General features: G+C 37.5%; 2 protein-coding genes across 2 annotated transcripts in view; one reads left to right on the forward strand and one right to left on the reverse strand.

The window, feature by feature from the left end:
* Positions 1–13,236, reverse strand: part of SPATA48 (spermatogenesis associated 48) — a 24,825-nt gene extending 11,589 nt beyond the window's left edge. The window contains exons 1-7 of the mRNA XM_042839205.1: positions 12,741–13,236; positions 7,193–7,278; positions 5,676–5,749; positions 4,848–4,983; positions 4,333–4,400; positions 3,419–3,460; positions 2,744–2,851 (exon numbers count right to left, since the gene is read on the reverse strand). Coding sequence (XP_042695139.1) covers positions 2,744–2,851; positions 3,419–3,460; positions 4,333–4,400; positions 4,848–4,983; positions 5,676–5,749; positions 7,193–7,278; positions 12,741–13,236 — 1,010 coding nt within the window. The remainder of the gene's footprint in view (positions 1–2,743; positions 2,852–3,418; positions 3,461–4,332; positions 4,401–4,847; positions 4,984–5,675; positions 5,750–7,192; positions 7,279–12,740) is intronic.
* Positions 13,237–14,188: 952 nt separating this feature from the next.
* LOC122171554 (zona pellucida binding protein) overlaps positions 14,189–24,113 on the forward strand; it is a 28,771-nt gene continuing 18,846 nt past the window's right edge. Inside the window, 5 exon segments of the mRNA XM_042839219.1 lie at positions 14,189–14,292; positions 15,101–15,369; positions 15,372–15,464; positions 19,668–19,736; positions 21,853–21,978. Of these exon segments, the coding sequence (XP_042695153.1) occupies positions 14,189–14,292; positions 15,101–15,369; positions 15,372–15,464; positions 19,668–19,736; positions 21,853–21,978 (661 nt within the window).

The raw sequence follows: 24,113 nt of genomic DNA on the forward strand, positions 1-24,113 counted from the left end.
AAAAAAAAAAAAAAAAAAAAAAAAAAAAAAAAAAAAGAAGAAGAAGAGGAAGAAGAAGAAGAAAAGAAAAACAGAAGATGGTTTCCTGTTCCGCCAAAAGGAAGAGAGGGCGGGCACAAGAGTAACATACAAAACATGCCCAGGTTCACCACTTTTCCTGTTTGTCTGTGTAAAATAACATGACAGATGACTCTTAGCTAGTTTCATCTATGTTAATTATTTGACTGGCAACCACTTTCTTGCATGGTCTGGGGATGAAGAGTCTCCCTCCAGAGTATTGCCTGAGTGCTACTGCCAGGGTTCTAGAAGCAGGAAGTGCAACTGCTAGTCCATGAAAGAGTGAAAGTGACTGACTATCTGCAAAGAGATTTTTACATTTTACAGATTTGCAAAGCATACACAGGTTTCTAAACTGAAATCACGAACCTGATTTCTCAAGGATTCCAGCAGGATTCTAGAAGCCTTAAGACTTTAATGCACCTGTCCAGAACTACTATCAAATACACAAAGGAATAAATAAATTAAAAACAAACAAACAATAATTACATCTATTTCTTCATTTCAATGCATTTTTTTTGCTTGTTTGTTTGTTTTTTTCTTCAGCTTAAAATCATAGCAATCTTGATATCTGGCAGTCATAGGCACAGTAAACAAATATTCTTTATGCAAAGGTATACTTCTTTTCAAGAGTAGAATTTTTCAAGTGGAATTGACTTTTTCCCAGCTTTGAGATATCAGAATCTTCAAGATGCTAGAGTTCTTGGTCTCCTGCTTGCCAGAAATCAATGGAAATCATTGTCTCACTCACTAACACCCAAGAAAATAGAGAATATTGGAGAAGGTAATATGGAAACACATGCTGCAAATAGTTTCAGACAAGATGTCTGTTTGCAGCACAGGGTGTACATTAGCTACTGTTTTCTGAAGCTCAAAGCATAACAGCAGAATTAAAAGTTAATAGGTCTGCTAACTTCAGTGATCTCTGTTCAGCACTGAATTGTATTTCATGTATACTGTATTTTAAAGCACATTTATCAGGAATCATTTTCTACTGTTTTCTGTTCTAATTCAAGCAGAAGTTGCAGGTTAAATTAAGGCTGTGAGAAAACAGATGACTCAATTAGGAGGTGAGACAGTCAGAGAGGTGCATTAGGTACATTAACAGCTTGGTAATAATGGGTTTGGTTATAGTAATATGGGTCAAATTTGGCCATATTACAGTGCTTAAACTTCACAACTTCATGTTGTCTGTGAATATACTGCCATAATGGATAGGGCTGTGTGGAGGATGGAGCTTTTCTCCTCATAACTGTGGTAGCATGTAATACACTATAAAATAACAGGTATTCTGCCTGAAACTGATACAAGAATCAGAAATGAAGAGACCTAAAGTGGAGCTCAGAAAATCCAGCCATCTCTAAGCCATCTCTGAGCAAGTAGTAATACCCTCACAACTAAGGCCAGCACTCCAGAGAGAGAAGTGTCTTTACAGATTTTTCTCCCACTGCTTTCTCCATTGCTGTAACTCTTCTGTAGTTTTCTCACAGAATTTGCAAGATTGTCGACAGGAAAAAAAAAAGGAAAGGCAAGAAGAAAAATGTGATAAGGTAAACAGAACTGTCTTTTGTTTTACAATTTTTAGCTCTTGTCATTATGTTGCTACTCTCACCATTTTACTGTGCAAAAAGTTTGCAAATAAAGGCTTCATATTATCTCAAACTACTAAAGACAACATTAGGAAAGACTTAAAGTGAAAACTTTTAAACATCAAAGTTTATGATCTAACTAAGAGCAAGGACTTGCTCCTAATGGCATTCAGAGAACTTTTGCAAACTAGAAGGCCATCTAGTGGCTAAAGTTAAAAATCACATTTTTAGCATTACAGCATTCAAGTCATCCCATGCATCAAAGCATGCTGTAGTCCCTTTTACACCAGAAGACTTGTTCATGAATATTAGAACAGAAGAAGTGTTTAAAATATGAAAATATACCATATTTTCAGGATTAATGTAACACTTTGGGAGTAAGGAATCTATTCAGAATGGCGTCAACAGAAGTTCCTGGGGCCCTCTGAGCTCAGAAGTTTCTCTTCCATTTGCTCTCAACTTGAGCCTTGACTGTAACACAAATCTGTTTCCTGCTGCTGGACATTTAGAAGAATGCTTGTTCTGTGTGGTCTAACATTAGCAGGAGCTATGGTTGGGTGTTTGTAGGCATGAGTTAGCAAATATCCTGAGTGTAGCTTCACATTCAACTTTTCTTGTATGTGAACATACCAGTTGAATTAGCTTTACTGCCAATGCATTCCTGTGATTAGTGTTTTTCATTGAAAGCCATAAAATAAATAGATGTGTAAAATCTCTTCTACCATGATTTCCATAGACATTTCTCTGTTCATCTTGGTTAAGCTTCCTTGACTGATTTTGAGTATCTAGATTGAATGGTCTCTGAGATTTATAAAGACCGATTCTGATCACAGTAGGAATTTACTACTGTAGGCCATTTACTACTGACACATTTATTATGAAGGACTTTTTCAAGTTCAGTTTTGCACCTGAAAACCTACTGTGCTTCCTGTGCTAATAGAACCTCATTGAAATTATCCAAAAGTATAAGGATTGGTGTTTCCACCAATTTTTAAAATTCTTCTGGACCCAGACTGGGTCTTAAACATTTTTTCCCTTTCCCAGGTATCCAGAACTCAAGATGCAGCATCAAAATATTGCTAATAAGAGAAACATACTGTGCAGTCCTTGTGTAGCGAGGCTTTGAAGTTTGCACATGGTTAAACACGATTAAGTCCACACTGGGATTGTCAATGTCTTCAAAATTTACTGCACCAACACAGCCACTGTTAGGATGGAAATCAAATACATGTAAATTATTTATAAGACAGATGGTGGAGGCAGCTGAACCATACACTGCATACTCCAAAATTCTAGTTGTTTATTAAAATGGTCCACGAGAAAAAAACATGGAGATGAACCCCCCTGCATGCTAGGCATATCCCAAGATGAAAACAATCATTTGCTGAACTTGCAGCATATAAGAAATGACAGCACATAGTACATATGTGCATAGAGAAGGTTTGTGAAGAGTGGCAATAACATAGAAATGTATAATCCCTTGTCCTTCTGGTTATGCCTGTGACCAGACTGGGATATTCTTCCAAAGAGGACATAATGAGTCCTGCTTTCTGCTTCATAGGTAAAAGGCTTCCTCTACAAGCAGAGGCAACTCAGCACACCCTCCTCCCCAGCACCAGAAAATACCATAAGAATAGATCACACATTGTACATCTTGCTTCTTGGTTCATCTAAAATTCTACCTTCAGAAAATGAAAGAGATGGATTGCTTGGGATTAAACAACAACAACAAACCAACAAAACTAGAAAGGATTCAGGGACGTTGTACTTACGTGTACAAAGGGATTTGACAGATTCGAGAGCTTCGGCTTACACTGTGAAAGACAAAATATCTCAATCACTTTTTTTTTTTTTCCACTCAGCAGAATATTCTGATAGAATATTTATGAAGCCCCAAAAGAGAGGTAGTGACAAGTCAACGTTTTGCTCTTGGAATGATGCAGTGCTCATTTGAGTTGTGGTAAAAGACTGTGGTAAATGATTAGTTTGACATATATGTTAAATGACCCAGTTCGGCTTGCAAAATTTTTCTCTTTAACCCTCATCCTCAGATGCTGGGGCTTCAGGCATTTTCCTGCAATTGTATATGCAGGTTTTCTTTAAACATGAACTGTCTTTCTACTTGTAACACTTTAGTCAGTTCTCAAGAACATGGGAAAATTTAACATCAGGTCTGAATTCCTCTCTTGCTCTGTCCTTGCAACCTGCTCTCACTGGCCACATCTATATTCCTCTGCAAGAGAAACATCCAAGAAGACAGTGATAATATGCTCTTATCTCCCTTCCACTCTGGAGATGTGTGTGTCTCTCCTGTTTTATGCCTATCTGTCTGGCAGTATACCTGTCTCTTGAGTTTGAACAAGCAAATTAAGCTTCACTCTGAAGCTGTTCAAGATTTTATGGAAAGGAGATGAAATTTTGAGTTTGTAAATGTCTGTGACTACTGTGGGATTTTCATAAATGTCACGCCTCAATGAAAACATCAGATGTATGCAATCATGATAGTCATTCTCTTATTCTTCTGTTCTGCTTTTTACATTTAAGTCTCAAAAGGAAAGAATGTTGGAGTGTACATTTCAGATAGGCATTGACTGAATATCTTAACTTCTCTAGTTATAGAATAACCTGATAAGGAATTGTTCAGAGGACCTTAGTATTAAACAAACAAACAAGAAAAGAAACTTACAAATTAGCAGGTCTCTGTGAAGAGGTAAAATATCTTCTTTGAAATCTATCCCAAAGGTTTCCAACAACCTAAAATCGTAATTAGATGCTTAATTAATTTGACTTAATAGATTTTGCAATTCATCACTGAAATAAACTGTTATGGAAAGGATGACCTGTGCAGAGTCAATTTCAAGACTGAATTTTTATTTAGTAAAAATAGTAATTATTACAGATAATAATGACAAACAAACCTAACATAAAGTTTCCTGTGCTACAGTTTTTTATCAGTGTCTTTGTCCTCTCTTTTGGTAATGTGCATGCATGTCTTCTGTACCAATTTACAACGGGAAAAAGAGAAAACGCATGAAACAAAGTGAGGCAGTTTCTCAAATGTGAAGATGGCCTTAAATGCTCTCTAGGGAATGTTTTTATTTGAAATTATTACTGTGTGTTTATCTGTGTGATCTACACAGATCTTAGGCTACATTCCCTTAGCAAAATCTAAGAACAATTGGAAAGAAGTTGCTCACTGACTTGGCTTATTTCAGGTTCAGGATTGTATCTCCTTTTTGTGAAACACTGGGAAACAGGATCAGCCATCACTTCCATTGATTCAGAAGGCTGAATTTTGGATGGCAATATATTATCCCATGGAACATCTTCATATGCCCTAGGTAACAAAAAAGATTAAAGAAGCTGCAATATAATCTGTTCTGAATTGCATCTGTAGCTAGATAGATAGGAATTCTCTGATAAGGATGTGGAAAAAAACAAGTGTATTTCTCATTCAAAGGGCACTTAAAAGACTGGAATTACACATTTTCTGTGTTTGAAAAAGTAGTTATGACAGATTTTCACAGGCTTCTCTTATTTAAACTTTCTCACTTACTAATTGAAAGTAGTAATTTATCTTCCAAAAGTAGTTTATCTTCTAATTAACTTATGGTGGTGATAGGGTTTATTTTATCTACGTTTGAAAAATCAGATAAGTGATATTAATAGAGATTAGACGCCCCACATATCATGCCTGTGGCAGTTGTTAAAAACAGATGTACAGAATGTCCTTTAGGAAACTCCAGATTTTCTTCACTGCATAAAGAGGAAATAGAGATGAATGGCACAGGCTGGATACAAATTTTTAGATAGCTGCAGGTAATGAGATGAATCCTATGCTAAATAATTGCTGCTGCAATACAAGAAGCTCTGAAGTGACAGAAAAACTAACTGTGATCTTACGTGGCCACAATTATGTATTGTCTTATGTATTTTGCTACCTAGGGGTTCATCAGAGCAAAATAAGTTGGGAAAAAAAATGAAGCAAAGCACAAACAAATCCTATCCTTAAAAGAAATGATGTCTCACTTTTGAGTACTTGACTTGTAGAAATAGTCCCTAGCTTTTTCTTCTCTCCAACTTGCAGAAGGATCATTTGAATCCTAAGAGAAATCAAAGAGATGGCAAAAAGCAATATTATCAACATATATGATGCTGTGATTGCTTACGAGTGAACTGAACACATCTACATTATTCTAGTTTAATATTTTCTTTTGCATCAGAAAGTGAAATATGCAATTTCACATTCTTCACCAGACAGCACTGGAGATTTATTTGGAATGTAAGAATTTTCCTGAGAAAGGAAAATTTAATAAGTGAATACAAGTTAAAAAACTAGTAGAATGTCCTTATCTCTCCAATCCTCAGGAATGCAGCTTTCCATTTGTTATGTTGTCGATAAAATGACATAACAAAGAAACCCTCATATATGCCTGATATATTTGTATGATGTTCATGGGTGTTACAGGAATCCATTTAAGCATGTGTGACACATTAAGGGCTATGAATTACCACATCAGTATAAAAGGATGAAGGATACCATTTCATTTTCAGTACGGGAAAGACTTAATTAGTGTTGTACTATGGACTCATTGGTGTCATTTTATTTACTTATTTCTTTAAGACTTGCATCATATATGATAGAATCACAGGATCATATAATGGTTTAGGTTTTAAAAGTTGTTGAAGACCATGATGCAAGGGATGGAACACCTCTCCTATGAAGACATGTTGACAGTTGAGGCTGTTGAGCCTGGAGAGGGCTCTGGGGAGTTCTGATAGCTGTCCTTCAGTATCTAAAGGGGATGTGAAAAAGAAAGGGACAGGCTCTTTAGCAGGGTCTGTGGTGATGGAACAAGGGGAAATTGTTTCAAAATTAAAGAAGGTAGATTTAGATTGGATGCAAGGAAAAAGTCTTTTACAGAGACACTGGTGAGGCACTGGAACAGGTAGCCCAGAGATGCAATGGAACACCCATCCATTCAAGATGGGAGACATTCAAGGCAAGGCTAGATCACACTCCGAGCAGCCTGACTTTATGACCTTTAAAGGTCCCTTCCAACTCTAAGGATTCTATGATTCTATGATTCTAAGTACTATATATATCAAATAAGGGCTGGCTTAATTTTAAATATAGTAATATAATTTCAATTGTAGTTTTTATATCACAGACTCATAGAACACATTGAGTTAGAAGAAAGGACTCATAAAGATCACTGAGTCCAACTCCTGATTCTTTCTATATTTTGATATTTTGTCTCTAAGTCTGTCATATTTAGATACATATGACATAAGTGGTATCAGTCATGCCTTACGGTCTAAATGCTTTAACCAGGGAAACAGTACAAAAATAGTATTGGAGCAAAGAGCACTGTTAAATCATGCTACATGCACTTATTCACTATAATCAGATAAGAAATGAAAAAGCCCTATTTCACCACATTATCAAAGTCACTGCAAAAAGCATTTTAAATTGAAAGCAGAGTTAGAAATTAAATAATTTAAATATGTTTTCCATTATTATAACAAAATAATGGGACACTTGCCTTGAGATGGGGATCCATAAAAAATGCAAAATTATGGTGTTGATCAGGTAGAAGAACATGAAGACCTTTCGCTGGAGTTTTGTGACCTGAAAGAAGGGGGTTCCTATTGTGTTAATCAATTTGCAGCAATCCTTACTGTTTTAAACTGGATGGAAAAAACTCATGGTTTTTCACTAGAATCAATGAATAAGTGTTGAGCTAACTGATACTACTCTGAAAGGAATTACAAACGTCCACAAAAACACATCTTTGTATACACATACTGTACATTCTTAATACTTATAACACATAAAACTATTAGAGAACTATTAAAGATAATCCAAAGGAGGGCCATGAAGATGGTGAAGGGTTGGGAGGACAAGATATATGAGGAGTGGCTGAGGTCTCTTGGTTTGTTCAGCCTGTAGGATAGGATCTTGAGGGGAAGGCCTCATGGCAACCTACAGCTTCCTCACAAGGGGAGTAGAGAAGCATCTATTCTCTCTGGTGATAGCAAGGGAACCTAAGGAAACCACATGGAGCTGTGTAAGTGGAAGATCAGATTGGAAAGTGGTTGGCAATTGGAACAGGCTCCCTAGGGCATTGGTCACCAAGTCAGGCGGAGTTCAAGAAGTATTTGGACAATGCTGTCAGACACAGGGTTTGAATTTGGGTGGTGCTTTAAGAGCCAGGAGCTGGACTCAGTGGTCTGTGTGAGTCCTTTCCAACTCAGGACAGTCTATGATTTGACATGAAGTTAATTACATGAAAGCTTAAAATGAGTGATAAATAGTACTGCAACATACTTTGCTATGATTTGGCCAACTTCACGTATTGTCATGTACCAAATTAAATGTATTAAAGAAAATATCCAACCCTGCAATTATAATAATAGAAATTTGCTAACATAACCAAACTATTGATTATGTCTTGCATTTCTACACTTACGTTGTTTTCGCCAACCTTGTTAGCAACAAGCTATTCCATGAGCAGCAGAGAAATGATTTCTTAAAGATATTCCTTTTCAGTCATTATCCTCCCAACTTCATATTCCAGCAAGAGCTTGCCCTGACCAGGTCCTGGAAATTTGGCATACCCATTCAGAGGCCAAAGTCTGCAGTTACTATTGAGGCATATTTCTACTGACTGGTAAGCCAGTATACACATACTGGTAATGAAGAGAGCTGCTGCCAAACAGAAAGATGGTATAATGCCCAAGATTCAGGTCCCTTCAAGAACACTAATTTATGCCTTCCTTTTCGCCCTGCTTTTTACTTCCAGATCCCCTAAAAGTTTCCAATATATGTGAAGGTGTATGGAAACTAATTTGTAATGGAGTTACTTTTCATAGCTATTTGTGGGGAAAAAAAGGTCTACAAAGGTGTACTTTGGAGAAAAGTGATCAAAACCTGAAAGTTGGAAATCGCTGTGAAGAATGAAAAGTTAATTCCTGTAGAACATGTCCAAGTTTTATAGAAACACACAGGTTAGTGCCGTGATGCTGTATGTTGATTGTGAAATAGTATGACCTGCTTTTTAAAAAGAGCTTTTTGTTTTTTCTTGACAGTGTACCATAACTTTAAGTTGCTGCTTTTGTAAAGCTTGAAAGAATTTATCGATATTTGCACTGTGAAGAAAGCTTTCAAACTGAATCCCTCTCTGATTAAAACAAGTCAATTGGAAAATTTCTCTTAAATAGGCAATGTGCTTGTAGTAAAGATGGTGTCTGCATCTTCACTGCCTCAGCCTGGTGGAGATTTTAAATTTTACCTGCAAATATATGGTTGTACTCAGGTGGGAATGCTTCTATTAAGTTTTATATTTTGTAATTACTTCATACTACTGTATTAGTGTTCTCCACAGTAAATTGGCAGATTGCTCATCTATGCATATTTATTAGTTGTTCCATAAAAATAGTTTCTTTTCATGTTCATCAATTAAGTAACTAAAGGTTGCAAATATTTTTCCTTGTGCTGTATGTGTAAAACTCATTTCAGCTACAGTGTCCTTAGAAGGATCTATATTTAACTTTACATTTGCTTTGGTAACTGTACATATGAATTTCTATTAGAGCTCTGCTCTTGGCATCTTATGCTGTATTTTGCTATCTTCACCTCAATGCTGGGATGATTAGTTTTCTAACATTTACTTCTCTTTTTGCTTTCAGTGGAAAGATCTAGCATAAAAACAGTGCTTTTTCCTTAAGTCAACTTTCTGGAGGTTTCAATGCCCCTATTGATTTGCTTAGACCTCAGAATTGAAAATGGTATGACCTGTTCTTGTTCAAGTTTGGCACTCAATGTCTTGACTTTGCCACTTTAACTATCAAGATATTAATGATGCTGTCAGTTTCAGTTGATTACTTAAACTAGTTCCTAATCTGAAAAAGGATTCAATGACGGATAATGAATTTTGAAGGTTTTCTGGTTTTTGCATTCTGAGTCAGAAACTGAAGATGTACTCATTCACTTTTCCATTTCCCAGAAATCACAAAAGCTAGAATATCTTTTTGTTTTGTTTACAAAGGAAAAGGTGAGACTCCTATGTCATCACATAAGGTCATATGCAAAGAGGTTTACAAAACAGTGGCCTTACAAGCTTCATTGCACTTCACTGTTGCTTGAAAACATGTGATGTTTTTGACTTTTTATATCTTAGAATTAGTAGTATTGACTTCAGTGGGTCAAACAAGAGATAACAATGCCAACTGAAGAGCATACAGATAACTCTTCCAAATTCTCTTGGTTAGTTCTTTGATGAATTATTTTCCTTCTCTTTATATATGAAAAATAAATATAACCAATTAACATTACTTCTGTTTGGTTTTACACCCATAAGAAAAGGCTTAACTCACTCACTGAAAACTAGCTTAACGTAAGCATAATACCAAACAGTTTAGGTTGAAAATGTATGACAAAAGAAGTAACAGGTAAAGAACAAATTTGTTAAATCAACAAACCTCTCTGCTATGGGGCACGTGAAAAATGAGTGCACAGTGAAATATATAATTGCAGAGATGATAAGTATCACACCCTTAGCGAAACCTCAATATTTATTCATGCAACAGAACACCCACACCAAACAGTTAACCCACACCAAATAGAATAATAATTACAGTTATGACTTCATTGTCAGGCTTGTATTTACAAATACACCTGTGGGATCAAATCCTGAATGTGCAAAGGAATTTGAAACTGCAGAAAAAGGGAGAATTCAGTTGCCATGTGAGTTATGGAAGGGGAATCTACAGGGAAACAGTCAACTTAAAGACTCTGTCTTGCAGCACCAAGCATCTTCCTTACACAAAGCAAAACACCCATGAAGAATAGTTCTTAAGCAATCTTCCTTCTCTGCTAGATTCTGAATCATAAAATAATCTCCTTTGCCAGCTTCTCACCATGCTTTGGTATCACAGAGCTTCACTGCTCCATTAACTTGATTTTCCCAGTAGTTGCAAAAGGCTGTGTGGGGACATTTAAAGTTACCAGTGTTGATTGCAAAAGTAATATAGCTGTACACTTTCTCACAAAAGAAGACCTCCTGGACACTGGAGATGTTTCTAAATACCTCAACTCATACATCTCAAAGGCTGCTTCTGTATCTGCTTTTTTTTTTCACTCATCACAAGCACAGTGGATAAACAGTGCAGAATTTGCTTGCAAAATGCCTGACTGATCTCTCTTTTAGCACAACTTCCCCAAACAACGATGCTGGGGAATGATGTCTCAGGACTGATGTCTAGAAAGATTAGCACTTTCAAAGCATCATGTGCCTGTGGGTTGCTAGTTGGCCTCTGACTTGAATAGCTGAAATGTGGAATTTGCTTATGCATTGAAAACAGCATCTTGAAGCTCAACTACTTCTTTTTCTTTTATTAATCTATATTTACACATCTGTAATCAACATTCAGCATCACAGGAAAACCTGGAAATGAATACTAGGTTTGGAAGAACACTTGCAGAGCTATCTCAAATAAATTTATACTGGACTCTGTTTCAAGATTTTGTGCACAAGTTAAGTTTAACTTTTGCAGATAGTTTCATTGAAGTTGGTATTTCACACTAATAGTGAACTTCACCCAAAGGTAAATCAACAGGAAGTCACCAGGCAATTTCTATCTGACTTATGGAACTACTCTCCATTCTGGACCACTTTCTTAACTGTAAAACAGATAACTGATTTGATGACATATGGTTTCAGTTTTTGTCTGAGTTCATTTCAAGAGTGTCTAATCCGTCACAGTATTTCTATCTCTGTCTCTGTTTGCTTTTCTTTGTGTTGGAAAAATTAATGGTCAGATTATCATACTTCCTCCTTCCTCTTGCTTCTCCACAGGCTTGTGGAAAAAGCTAATCACTTCTGATTGATTTCTTAGATCTAATTTAAGTAGACCACTGAGAGCAAATAGCAAAAATAATTTGGAATGAGAAAGAAAAAAAAGAAAATTATGAGATCTTATTATTTTACTCTCTGGTTTCTTGGGTTCTTTTGGCTTCCATTACATGACATCAGTAGGCTTAAAAGGATTTAAAGTGAAAATTTCTAAGACGGAAACAAGGAGCCAAAAACAGCTGGAATATATTGTATGTAGAGACTTCATGGTGACAACAACATGGATAAAGCACAGTAAACTGTAAAGATGGCATGCTATCTCTGTATGGTAAAATGGAGCAAATAGCTTATTTACATTTCTTTATCTTGTTCTGAGTGATGCTCTTTTTATCTATGAGACTTTAGTGTGTTGTCTGAGTTCTCATTATTTATTTATTTATTTATCTATTTATTTTTCTGGTTGAGATGAGCATTTCTCTGTGAAAACTCTGGGAATTGGCTTAATCTTTAGAACAGTTCAACCACACTGCTTACCACTAATAATGTCTGACCTTAGAAGCCCTGGATAGATATTCATTCTCTCCAGAAATATCAACAGACTATGGTTTTGAAACTTGGCCATTACGAGGAGTAAATTTTAGTTTTGATGCTGCAATTAATGTGAAATTAACAGACCTAACTTCAGATGTAACACATTGAAGTACATTAGGAAGGTAATATGTAATTGAAAAAAGATATGATGGCAGTCTTGAAGAATTTCTGTTCTCCCGTCAACTAGATATTGGACAAACGTCTTAAATACTCTGCACAGCTATTTTTCAGGAAATGCTAAAAGACACAGAAATATTCAGGGGATTTCCTGACACTTAGCATTTATTTGTTATTTCAGGTTATGTTAAAACAGATGCTCCCTTCAACTATCATATATAACTTCACAATTTAAATACATTGTTTAAAATGCTATTTATTTCAAAGATTTTTCTTTACTTTCTTCTTTTTTTAATGCTTATTAGAATTTGCTGACTTGTACCTCTTTACTGCAGCAAGGACTGTGACTCACGCGTTCTACAGCAGTGATTACGTTCAGTTCAAATATCTCAAATATCCAGCACAAATATATTTTATATGGTTGCTCCTTTAGAACCTTGGGGGATGGTGTTCACAAAAAAACTCTATTTATTAAACATCAACGATTTTTCTTTAGTGATTAAGAAATAAAAATAGTAGCTTGCTTTACCTCTGAGTTTTGCCCTGATCAAAGCAGCTGGCACAGCCCTGGAATTCCACCGTCGGTCCTGACTGGTTTCCTCTAGGAGGATCATATGCCTCCTGTGAGCAGTCCGCACCCCCTTTCCTGCTGTAGGGACCCGCTGGTGAGGTTTCACATCACTGTAGTCCACCAGGGACTCAATAACTTTTCCAGCACTGGGCTGCAGCTCAGCATCCCTTCCTGCACTTACAAAGCCTGAGCAGGGATCTACTAAAGGCACATCATCTCGGTGTGGGAATAAGGGGCAATTCGGCCCAAACGGAGGGGTGTCTGGATGGAATTTAAGGAAAGAAATGCTGTCTTTCTCTTCAAAGCTGGCAAAGTCATGTCTGTTCTCAGGACCTTTCATAAATGGCATGCACATTTTCTTCAATAGATTTTGATACTGTTGGTGATGCATCCTGTGAATTGGTTCAATTGACATGGCAGCCCGCCTTTCAGCTCCATGAGAAACCATGGCCATTCTCTTCTATTTCTCTTACGTAGCAGCACATTCAAAAGAGTCCCCTTTCTCCTGTTTCTTCAAGTTCCTGAAGTCTTAGCCAGCAAACCACAGTAAAACTAAGGGTCATCTTCCAGAACATCAGTACAAAGAATTCATAAAGAGCAAAGCAGTGGCTCAACTGGTGAATTCCTTCCTGAGAAGGGCATTTATCAAAAAGGTGCAAAAAGAATGGAGCTGCTGAATTAACAGTGAGCCTTTTTGTTGCTTGGTGACTACGGAAGCTACTTCACAATGAAATGTCTCCTAGTGTGAAAGATGGTTCACATGTACCACGGTAACCTCACCCTTCACAAAGATGCAGATAACAACTTGAAATAACACTGCCAATTACTTATTTACCTACAAGAGGCAAAATTAAGATCTTTTCAATTTTACTAAGGGTTATCTGGTATTTTCATTGGTTCATTTTAAAATATTTTTTTTTATATCTAGAGAACAAATCTGAAAATAAACTGAAACACTGACTTAAAATTTATCAAACACAATCATAGAAAAATAAAAATTCAGAAAACTGAAGAATTATTACTTGGAAAAAAATAAATCCCATAGACATTACAGCATCCTACACAGCTTAATTCTGTAGCTTTGCCATTTGTTTTATTGTTTGGCAAATCTACTAATGTCACAGGTCAGAATATGTTGCACTCATTTCCTAATTCCAAATCCTATTGTCTTCATTTAGCAATCTAGGAAAAAAAAAGCAGTCTGAATTATACTGGGATTCTGCATGAATTCAGTGCCATCACATCAGTCCAACACTTCAGAAAAAAATAAACTACATTTATTATATAACTGATGTTGTAGGACCTTTACTCCATGGCTCTGTCAACATTAATTCACTTATGTCACTGTCACAAAGACGTAACTTCCCTGAATTCCTAAGTTGCTCTTGACTAACACGAGATCAGACATGGGGCTAACGTATATAATAGAAGGTTTAGATAATAAAACGTTATGTTCCATAATGCAGGATTATGGTGGTTCTCCTTTGGAGTTGTTTGCTGTGGGACTCAGGTAAGGCACAACATGGATGCCATTCCAAGGATGAGTCCTGTGTTGTTGCCTTCATTTCACAGACTGAAATGCAAGTAAAGCTTTATCCTAGATTTTGTTGGCAGAGATTCTGTCTAAATTATTCTGGGAAGCAAATTTGCCAACTAAGCCAACGAAGGTTGAGTGGTTTCTGCTGTCAGTTTTCAGAAGTTGTCTGTGATAGAAGGAAGCACACAGAGGAGCTGGTCATGTGTCTGTGGTGGTACTCTTAAGGGTGTAAGGTTCACAGAATCATTAAGGTTGAAAAGACCTCTAAGACCACCCAGTCCAACCACCACCACCACGTCTTTCAGTGCCACTGTTCTGTGGAGCAGTCTTTCTTTGATGTAAGCAGCTATTTTTCATCTCCGGCACAGCAGCCACATTTTTCCAGTAGTTAATTTTTCCCGTCAGACTTTGCTTGCTTCCTGGGCAGCTCATTCTCCCCCTCCCCTATTCTTTCATACACTGCCTTACCTAACCTATACAAGTTAAAAATATACCACAGAAGCATGCCAGCACACTGGGATTCCAGGCACTTTATGAAGCAGCACAATGAGAAGCAGGCGGTACCTCTCATGACACTGATGCACAGTTCACTTTTGCTACGGGAACTTCCTCGCTTTTGTTTATTTGTTTGTTTGTTTACGTATTTCTTAAGGGACAACGATGGAGCGAGATTAAGCGCGTACCGCCCGGCAGCGGGACGCTCTTAGCTGGAGCTGCCGGCGCGGCACATGTTTCCCCGGGCTCTGAGGATGTGAAAGCACCACGCTTTCTCTCGCCGGAGCGTAGAGGTGCTCCGCTCTGCGGCCGGGAAAGCCCCTCCGCAGACTTCCCCGCGGCGGGTCGTCCAGCGCGCAACCCGGCCGCCGGATGCCTGGCGGGGGTCGCTTAACGGCTGCCGAGCAGCGGTACGTCGGGCGGTGGCGGCGCAGAGCGCGGCCGGCGGAGGGACGCGTGGCCGCCCCCGGGCAACGGCCGCCGTCATGTGCGGGCAGAGCCTCCTCCTGCTCGGCCTCCTCATCGTCCTGCTGCAGGCGGTCCAGGCAGGTACGTGTGCCTTCACCGTACGGTGGCAAAATCTGACAGCCCATCTACACCCACCGGTAGACGTAGGAAAGCTAAAGGGTTATTTTCCTCAAAAGCGAACAGTGAGTTCTGAGGGGAGAGGTTTTTCTCCTCGGTGAGGCAGCTGGCGGCTCGGGGACCGAGCTGAGAGCCGCATGTCTGTCATCAGCTCTGAAGAACGTGGGTAGTTCTGCGGTAGGACACCAAGATTGCACTTGTCGGGAGCGGTTCTGCTGATCTGCTATCCAGCGCGTGTGATCGCAGCTGTCAGCTGACATCTATTGGGAAATTTGGTTGTACAGCCTCGATGCTAAAACTGGGATTGCCTTGAAGTCACAGACCGGCAGGGTTGGAAGGGAGCTCTGCACATCAGCGAGTTCACCCTCTGCTAAAGCAGGTTCCCTACAGGGAAGTGTCCAGGCAGGTTTTGAGTGTCTCCACAGAAGGAGGCACCACAGCTGTCTGGGTAGCCTGGTCCTTTGTGGGGTTTTGAAGTCTGAATGTAACAAGTTGCTTTGGGCTTTCTGGTAATACTAAACTAGATTATTCATTTTGGGCATCAGTGTGTTTAGGTGCCAGATCTTTTTATGTGCCAATCTGCTTATGGCCAAGTTTCACAAATTCCTTTCTGAGGACTTTTCCATGAGCAAGATTAGTGGTGAAGTTCTACTCCGACAAAAAAAAAAACAGTATCAAAAACACATCGTTAGCAGCATTCTAGTATTTATTCACTGAAGCATTGCTGTTATACTATTGCTTCTATCCTAGATTTTAATAGTCAGAATAGACATTATCAATTCCAAAAAAGACATTAATTTTAATTTTGTGTCACTGAGATGTTATTGTTACACTCTGGATTCAGATCGATGTAAAAAATATGAACGTTTTCTCGTTTTGTTTACTAGTGCTTGCATTTGGGGTTTGTGTAGTTTTCTTTAAAGAGCACTTTCCATCAATAGGCAGCTTGGAAATGCCAGCTGTCATTAAAATGCTTGGATATAGGAAAGCACTTGTCTATTAGCACCATTGGGTAAAGATAAGTAGTATTGTTGTTTATATTGTCTTTTGGTATGGAAATCACTTTACAAAAATTACTTCCAAACAAAATTACTTTTAAAAAAATTCAGCAATCACCATAACTTAAATCTCTGTAATTTTACAAGTTTCATTTATAAATGAATTGAAACTATGCCAATTGCACATTCTAGCAGTACAGCATTTTGCTCATTAATACATTGTTTAATTAGTTAAGTCTTATTTTAAACTCTACTTCCTGCCATTGCACTTTTCAGACAAATATCATTTTCTGATTAGCTATTCTGAAGATGACTAATTTTGCTACCATAGCGTTCATTTTAAGACTGCAACAGTCAGAATAAAGTATTATATGAAATGGTTGAATTACTTCATGTGAGTCTTAGAGCTGCAGAGTGGCACCCCCTTTCAACTCACTACTCCTGTAGTCATTATTAACCTAACCAGATTCTTCCTTTGGGCAGGGAGTGAGAACGGACCCCTTTACGTGGCACTGTTGTAATGCCCCATGGAACAGGGAGGAGCAGGGGAGCTTTGTATATGTGCAAGTACAATCCATTTGCTGCTTCTGATCTGGTGTTGAGACTTTTCCTCTGCAGACAAAACTCCTTAGAAATACATGGATGTCATCTCTCTCTTACTTTGATTACTTTTTCTCTTAGGTAGAATTTATAGTTCAGCCAAATAGACTTTCAGTGCAAGAAAACAGAGTGTTAGCATTTTATACTTAAACTGAACTCCCTACAGAAACTGTGGTGTAAGTTAGAAGGAAGGCTGTTGAGTTTGACTCCAGAGGATTTCAGAGTCCATTGATGAATAACATGCAGATCTGATACTCAGGTAACAGATACCAAATGTATCACTATAGACAGGGAAATGAATTCCTTTGAATTCCAGTAATAAACAGTTTTGTTTGCATGGCTCTTCAGGCAGCTGGGAAGTTTTCCTCAGCGTTGGAGATGAATGACTTGACTTCTCTTTTTCTGACAGTGATACAAAACTAGTTTTCTTCATCTATATTCATCTGCTTTTGTTATGCCTGTAAGGAATGCAATACAAGGAAGAATCACACCCTGTGCATTGGGCTGCTTAAAAAGCTTATGTGGAGAATTAATAAAGAGATCACCTTTATTTTTCTCAAAAAATGAATGAATCTTAGCTTTTCCCATTGCTTTTTAAGTGCTGTTGCAATTTGAGGAGATGGAATAGCATCTTTAATGACCTTAAAATACAGTTTAAGCTCTTATTTTGTCCTATCTTGGTTGTGTTTTTGCTACATTTTCTTTGGAATGACCTCGTAATACTTTTTCTGTGATAAGAATCTGTTTAAACTGATCGTATGCACTCTTAAACTAGTGAGTGAAAATGAGAAGATCATTTGTGCTAGAGACTGCCTGAGGAAGAGCCATTTAAAGTCATTAGGAGGAGAGGATAGGAATTCAAGCAGGAAACCTGAAAAAAGACTTCCAAAAAAATTTGCAAGTCAGTATAGGAAGTGAGGGAAAGAGCATATTGAGGTCAGGTTCATATGTGGACAGAAGCACTTACTGACTGAAATGACTGCCATGCAAATGAAGTGTATGCGCATGACAGAGCAGGCAAATGTGATGTCCTTAATGATGCCAAAACAGTAATTTCAGTAGTTTTTTACACTGTCTTCCTTCAGTAACTACATTCTTTGAACTTCTTCTAATTTGTTTTGTGTAAGCAGTGCAAGAGCTCCATCTTTGGGTTTAAGTTATTATTGTAAAAAATCACTGTTTCCAGTGAAGAGCTATGTATATGTGCTCCAGTGCAGTAGAGTTCTGGAAGACAATATAAATATTCCAATTAGAATTTCAAATCTGTTTTGTTTTATAACTGAAATCCTCCAATCCTTCTAGGAGGTCTTCGGGGAAAATTAAGTTATTTGAAAAGTTTTTACTCCTAAAAAAAAAAAAAAAAAAAAAAAGTTGTGAATTGCTACTTGGTAAAGCAATGTTATGAAGTAAATTAAACTGTTATCTGCAGAAATCCATCATATATGATTCTACTTGTTATTTTCTTTCAATTTGCTTTTTCTGTTCCATAAGTATTTTGAATAGAATAGTTTATTTGTATCCTCAAATGGCAAAATAGGCAGTTCTTTTAACTTACGTTGGTTATCTTGTCCTGATTGCTGGAGAGTCTGACTTCCTTCTGTTTTCCATTTCAACAATGTATGGTAAGGGAGTACAGTTACCAGCTTCATAATAGATGTGGTGAATTGGTGATTTCCCATTATTGTTCTAATCAAGGTAAATCAAAGCGAAGCTGGGAGTTGACCCAGTCTTTCTTGTGTACCAACAAATGTCGCAATGGGAAATGAATTTACTAGCGTATCTGCTGCTGGCTTTACTTGGTATCTATTGAATCTAAGTTAGCAACAAGCACAGTACTGGTGCCACATAACTATTAAGCCCATTATTGCTACTAATTATATGCAGAGTATTTTATTGCCATCTTTTGTGTTCAAGACTTTATATTCCTCTGATATTTACTCGCTTTCCCAGATTCCCCTAAGGAACTTAACTCTCAGTAACCCATGTTCTTTCTAAACAGGAGGTGGAGACAAAGAACACAAAATACTGAGAGATCTGTTAGCCAGTGTTCTCTTTCTGCTGGCTTTCTGCAGCATATCTGGAATATCTGTAGAAGATACTCAGATCTGACTTGTGCTAGAATGCCCACCTGGTACTGCACACTAGCAGGTTATTGAGTTTTCTTTCAGAAGTCTTGCATGTCTTACAAAGCTTTTCAATTGTTATGAAAGGTCTTTTAAATCTCTATTTAATGTCGAAGATGCAAATAAAAACAACCAAATTAAAGCAATTAAGAGCTTGTATTAATTTCATGGAGGAAATTAAGAAAATCACAATGATAACAGAAACTATGTTTGTTACCTTGTTAGTGGTCAGTACACACATTGACTGACATCCAGACTGAGTATATCATAACAATGTAGCTTAGTTTTATCCCCCTTTTGGGTGGTATCTAATCCCATTACCCTCATTATAGAGAGCCTTCATATAAAATGTGACGGTTCTTCTGTAAAAATTAGAAATATATTTAAAGCTGAAAATGAGAAACGTGCCCTGTGTAAGACATTAGACAAAGTTAATACCTGTTGAAGTGCAAGTCCCTAGAGGGTGTGCATTGACCTGAACCATGCTGTTTGCTTTTTCAGAGAAATGCAATAGTTGTGTTGATGCAATTGTTTTGTCTTTTAACAGTTCAGTACTCAGGAAGTGCAGAGTCAGGAAGCAATAGCTTAAAAATAGTGGGATCCATCTTATTTCCAGGTATTTTTCTTTAAACATAATGTAAACGCTTCTACCACAACAGTGCCCTTCTCCATCATATTCCTTGTTGTTTAATTATTTTAAATGCCTTAATTAATTACAATTCTGTACTGACTTACCTATGTTACTATGACTTAGTAGGCCACAAAAGCACATATTTCTACCACTGATTTTTTTTTATTCTTGCAATTTTTATAAAGCAAAGACAATTATTTTCCAGAATTGTTCTAAAAACAACAGCATTCTTTGTACTCATCATTCTGGCTGCAAGACCTTTGCCTCAAAATACTGCTTTATCCCATTGTAGATATTCCTGCTGCTTTTTACTTTCTGTGTACGCAGAACCTGAGTCTTATGCTATATTCTACAATAAAAATTAAGAAATGTTAAGAGTTAATTGCTTAATACAACACGTGTATCTACATAATACAGTCACTTTCTTAATAAATAAAACAATTGTTAAAAAATCTGAAGATGAAAGAACAGGTTGTTCCTCATTGCCATATACTTACTTATGTTACTATCTCTTTAATGCACACTGCGTACTTGGTTTTGATAATACACCTCCCTCTAGTTTTCTCCATCTGTGTTTACACTTTCAGCTTTACTAATAGCATACCTAGAAGCATTAAAGTCAGTGCAAAATGCAATTCTTTTCTTTTTTCTACCCTGAGAATAGTAACATACATGTTTCAGCAGGGCTGCTACTGAGTAAGAAAGGAGAACAAAACTGAGACAAAATAAAGTTCTGTTCAAGAAGATGCGCGTTCAGCTTTGCTCGATATTTCTCCAGACTTGACTAACATGTGGAAGTTAGTACAAGTCGTTTTTCAGACTGTTCCATACTAAAATAACCAAAAAGCAGTTTGTGCATACATAATAGCTTTTGTCAGCCATGGGAAACAAACAAACTTATAATTGGGCATTTAGCACTGAGATTCCTTTAGATAAATATTCCTTTTTGCAAACCTCTCTGGCATTTTACCTCATATTCAGAATACAACTTGAGGTCATAGAGTTGCTTCATGAGCATTGTGCTCTACTGTAAAATGAAAGATACACTTTCAGATTCGTGGTTAAAACTTTGAAAATACTTGTTTTCATTCAATGCAAATGGAGATGAGCTCAGAAACCTGTGTAGTTTTTTTTTCCCCTTTGTGCATTCCACTTGAAGCATAATCCTTTAATTTCCCACTTGTTCCTTGTATCATGCTGCTTTTCTCACCCTGAACTAACGTCATAAACAAATGAAAGCATGCCTTTGCAAGGTGAAAAATAATAAAAGGTGCTATATGACGCAAGGCATTTCTGATTAGAAAGACTGGGACATGTCCTCCTCCCCCCACCGTTTTCTGGGTTAAAAATCTGAAGTAACACCTGCGAATAATGTTTATTTCCATGATATTCTGCTGTACAGTTAAAAGATACAGATTTCTGTTTCCTGTGTTACAAGCCACCGTAACAAGCTTATTAGCTGGGATGGACATTCTTCCTGTTCTTGAGACTATCAAAATTCTAAATGTATTTTTCTGCATCAAATGTTAATATTGATGTCTGTATTCTGTTTAAGCAGTCTAATATTGTGCTGTGATGTTAAGAGGTTTTTCATGTTTTAATGACAGGAAACAATCGTGCTTGAAGGGGAGAGAAAACTGGTGCCATTACTACTACTTGACATAATGGAAAAGTGAAAACTGTTTTTCTAAATGTTAATTCCTTCCCGCATCAAATATCTAAACAGTTTTCTCCCTGCAGGGAATCTGAATGGCATGGTAAAATAAATGGTAATTTGTATATTTGATTTAATTCCACTTATTAAGTCAGATTCTCTAGACCACAAATGTTGTGGTTGTAGTGTTTATACTAGTTGTGCCTTTTCAACAGCATTAGGATAGCATGCTATATTCATGTTTGGAGTACTCTAGAGTATAAATATCTAGCATCTTATGCTTCTGAAGAACGCAAATGGTTTGCAGAATGTCATTAGGAAGGGAAATAAAACAAACTGTACATAATAAAATTACATTTACTACTGTCTTTACATTATATATCTCACTGGTATCATTATATGTCTCACAGTGATAAGTATTTAATGTTAATAATAAACTTTTTTCAGTGAAAGTTTATGTCAAGCTGGATCACAGTAGTCCACATATTCTATGCGTCACAAATCACCTACGAAACTCAGAATTGATTGATCCAGTATTCCGGTGGAATGGACCAGGTGGTTATCTTTCTTCAGGTAAGAATTTATTTTCTTACGTGGCCCTCTACACTCTCTCTCTTCTCCTCCTCCTCCCCCTAAAAGGAATCATGATAGCTAGAAAGATAGAACTGTGAATGGAAGAGAATTGAGAAGACTCTATGTTTGTATGTATATTATATAAATGATAAACAACATACATACAAATGATAAACTTTTAAGTTTTAGGATAAAAATTCAGGATAACCAGAATAAAACACTGGAGATCTCTGTAGAAAATGGTGCCATCTCTAAAGAGTGCTAGACAAGGCAAGGTGTAATGAAAGCAAGAGAGGCTGAAGGTAACATTATTTGATGCACTGAGAAACAGCTGGGACTGTTCTATAAGGATAGAGTAATAGAGTCATAGGCAGTGTGGTCTAGCCCAACCTCCTGCTCAATGACAGGCTACCTTCGGACATGAAGTTGCGTATGGCTTTGACCTCTGGAGTTTGGAGAATCTCTATCCTGGAGATTTTCTGTCCTCTCTCTGGAAAGTCTTCCATTTTATTTCTCATTTTCAGACAATATTTACCTTATTGCAGTTTTTTGTTGTTGCTGCTTATCTTTTTGTGATGTATCTCGTTAAGGGTGTGGCTTAATCTTTCCTGTACCTCTCCCTAAGTAGTGAAGCACTGCAATTCCTTCCCTAGATTTCTCACATCCTAGTTTCCATTGCCTCTTATCCTGTGCTCCAACTCCCTAATCATTTTACAGGCTTCCTGCTTTACTCACTCCAGTTTGTTAGCATCTGTCTTGTACCGAGGAGTGCTGTAGTGCCAAAATGAGTACTGAAAATAATCACTAAACTGCTGGCTGTACTATTGTTGATACACCCCAGTATGCAGTTAGCCTTCACTGTTGCAAAAGTGTGCTTCTGAGTCATGTGCAGGGTCCACTTGGACTCCCAGGCCTTTTTTTTTTGCAGGGCTGCTACCGAAAATCTTGTCTGCAACTGTACATTGCAACTGTATATGCTACTCTTACTCTGTTCCAAGTGCACTTGCGACATTTGATTTTTTTTGCATACTTGACAAGAAGGCATCCTGTCCTGTAATGTAGGTCAGTGGTAAAGATTCTAATCAGTACTGGTGCTTGTAGCAGCCCTGAGGAAAGTCTCTCAGATACGCTGCTAGTTACAATTTGTACAATCAAGCAATCTTCTAAATGGAGATCCATCCAATTTTCCATCTACATTGCCTATTCATAGTCACAGTTTTGGCATTCATGGGCCTTGAAATGGCTTCTGTTACTTCCATCTTTGAAGGGTTTCAGGTGAGAATGGCTGACTTGTGGATTCCCTGTTTTGAAAATGGATGTGTTATTTGCCTCTTTCTGACCATTGGGGCCACATAGCCATCAAAACAGACAATCTCATTCTGGCCTATTAACCTGTGTATGTCCAGATCACTTCAGTAACTCCCTAACATCATACTTCTAATTTCCTGTAGTATCCCCTGTAAGCTCTGGTGGACTCTGGGACAAAGCTGGAAGGCAGCCCTTGCCAGGAAAGACTGAAACAAAGAATGTTTACTACCTCATGGTTTCCATGTTCTTTGTCGCTGTCATTCAGCTCCCTTCATCCTTGGCCTAACATTTCTGTTGCTCTTCTACCGAATGTGTCTATGTTGGCTCTTCACATCCATTGCCAAGGTCCGTTTCTGACTAATCTCTTCATGACTCGTTTAAGGCTACCATTTTTCATAAAGATGCTTGTGATGAAACCATTGTCCTAAGCTGCTGGTATGGTAGGAAAGCTACATATCGCTGTTTCTTTGTTGAATGTGTTGGGCTACTTGTACATTTTTTACAATTCCCACATAATGAGAAAGATTTCTTAGAGATCATGACCTGCTCATGAGCAACATCTTTCCAAGTGTGAGCAGGGAACCTAAGTTCTGTTTTTATTTCCCTCTGTATATGTCCCATTTACTCTTTAATGTAATTTCGGTACCTTTCTTTCTAAAGTACACTGTGATTAATTTTAAACCTGTTTAATCTCTTAATTTAGTTCATAGTTTAGGTTAGCAAGTATTCACCCTTTTATAACGGCAGCGTCACTAAATTCTGTTTGCTTTCTTCTTAATCTATACTGGTGTCTGTCAGACCTCTGTCCTTGGTGTTTGTGTATTTTC

This window comes from Centrocercus urophasianus, unplaced genomic scaffold (assembly GCF_019232065.1).
Source record: "Centrocercus urophasianus isolate 14NV4802_14NV808 unplaced genomic scaffold, USGS_Curo_1.0 seq_11, whole genome shotgun sequence".
In the NCBI taxonomy this organism is placed as follows: Eukaryota; Metazoa; Chordata; class Aves; order Galliformes; family Phasianidae; genus Centrocercus; species Centrocercus urophasianus.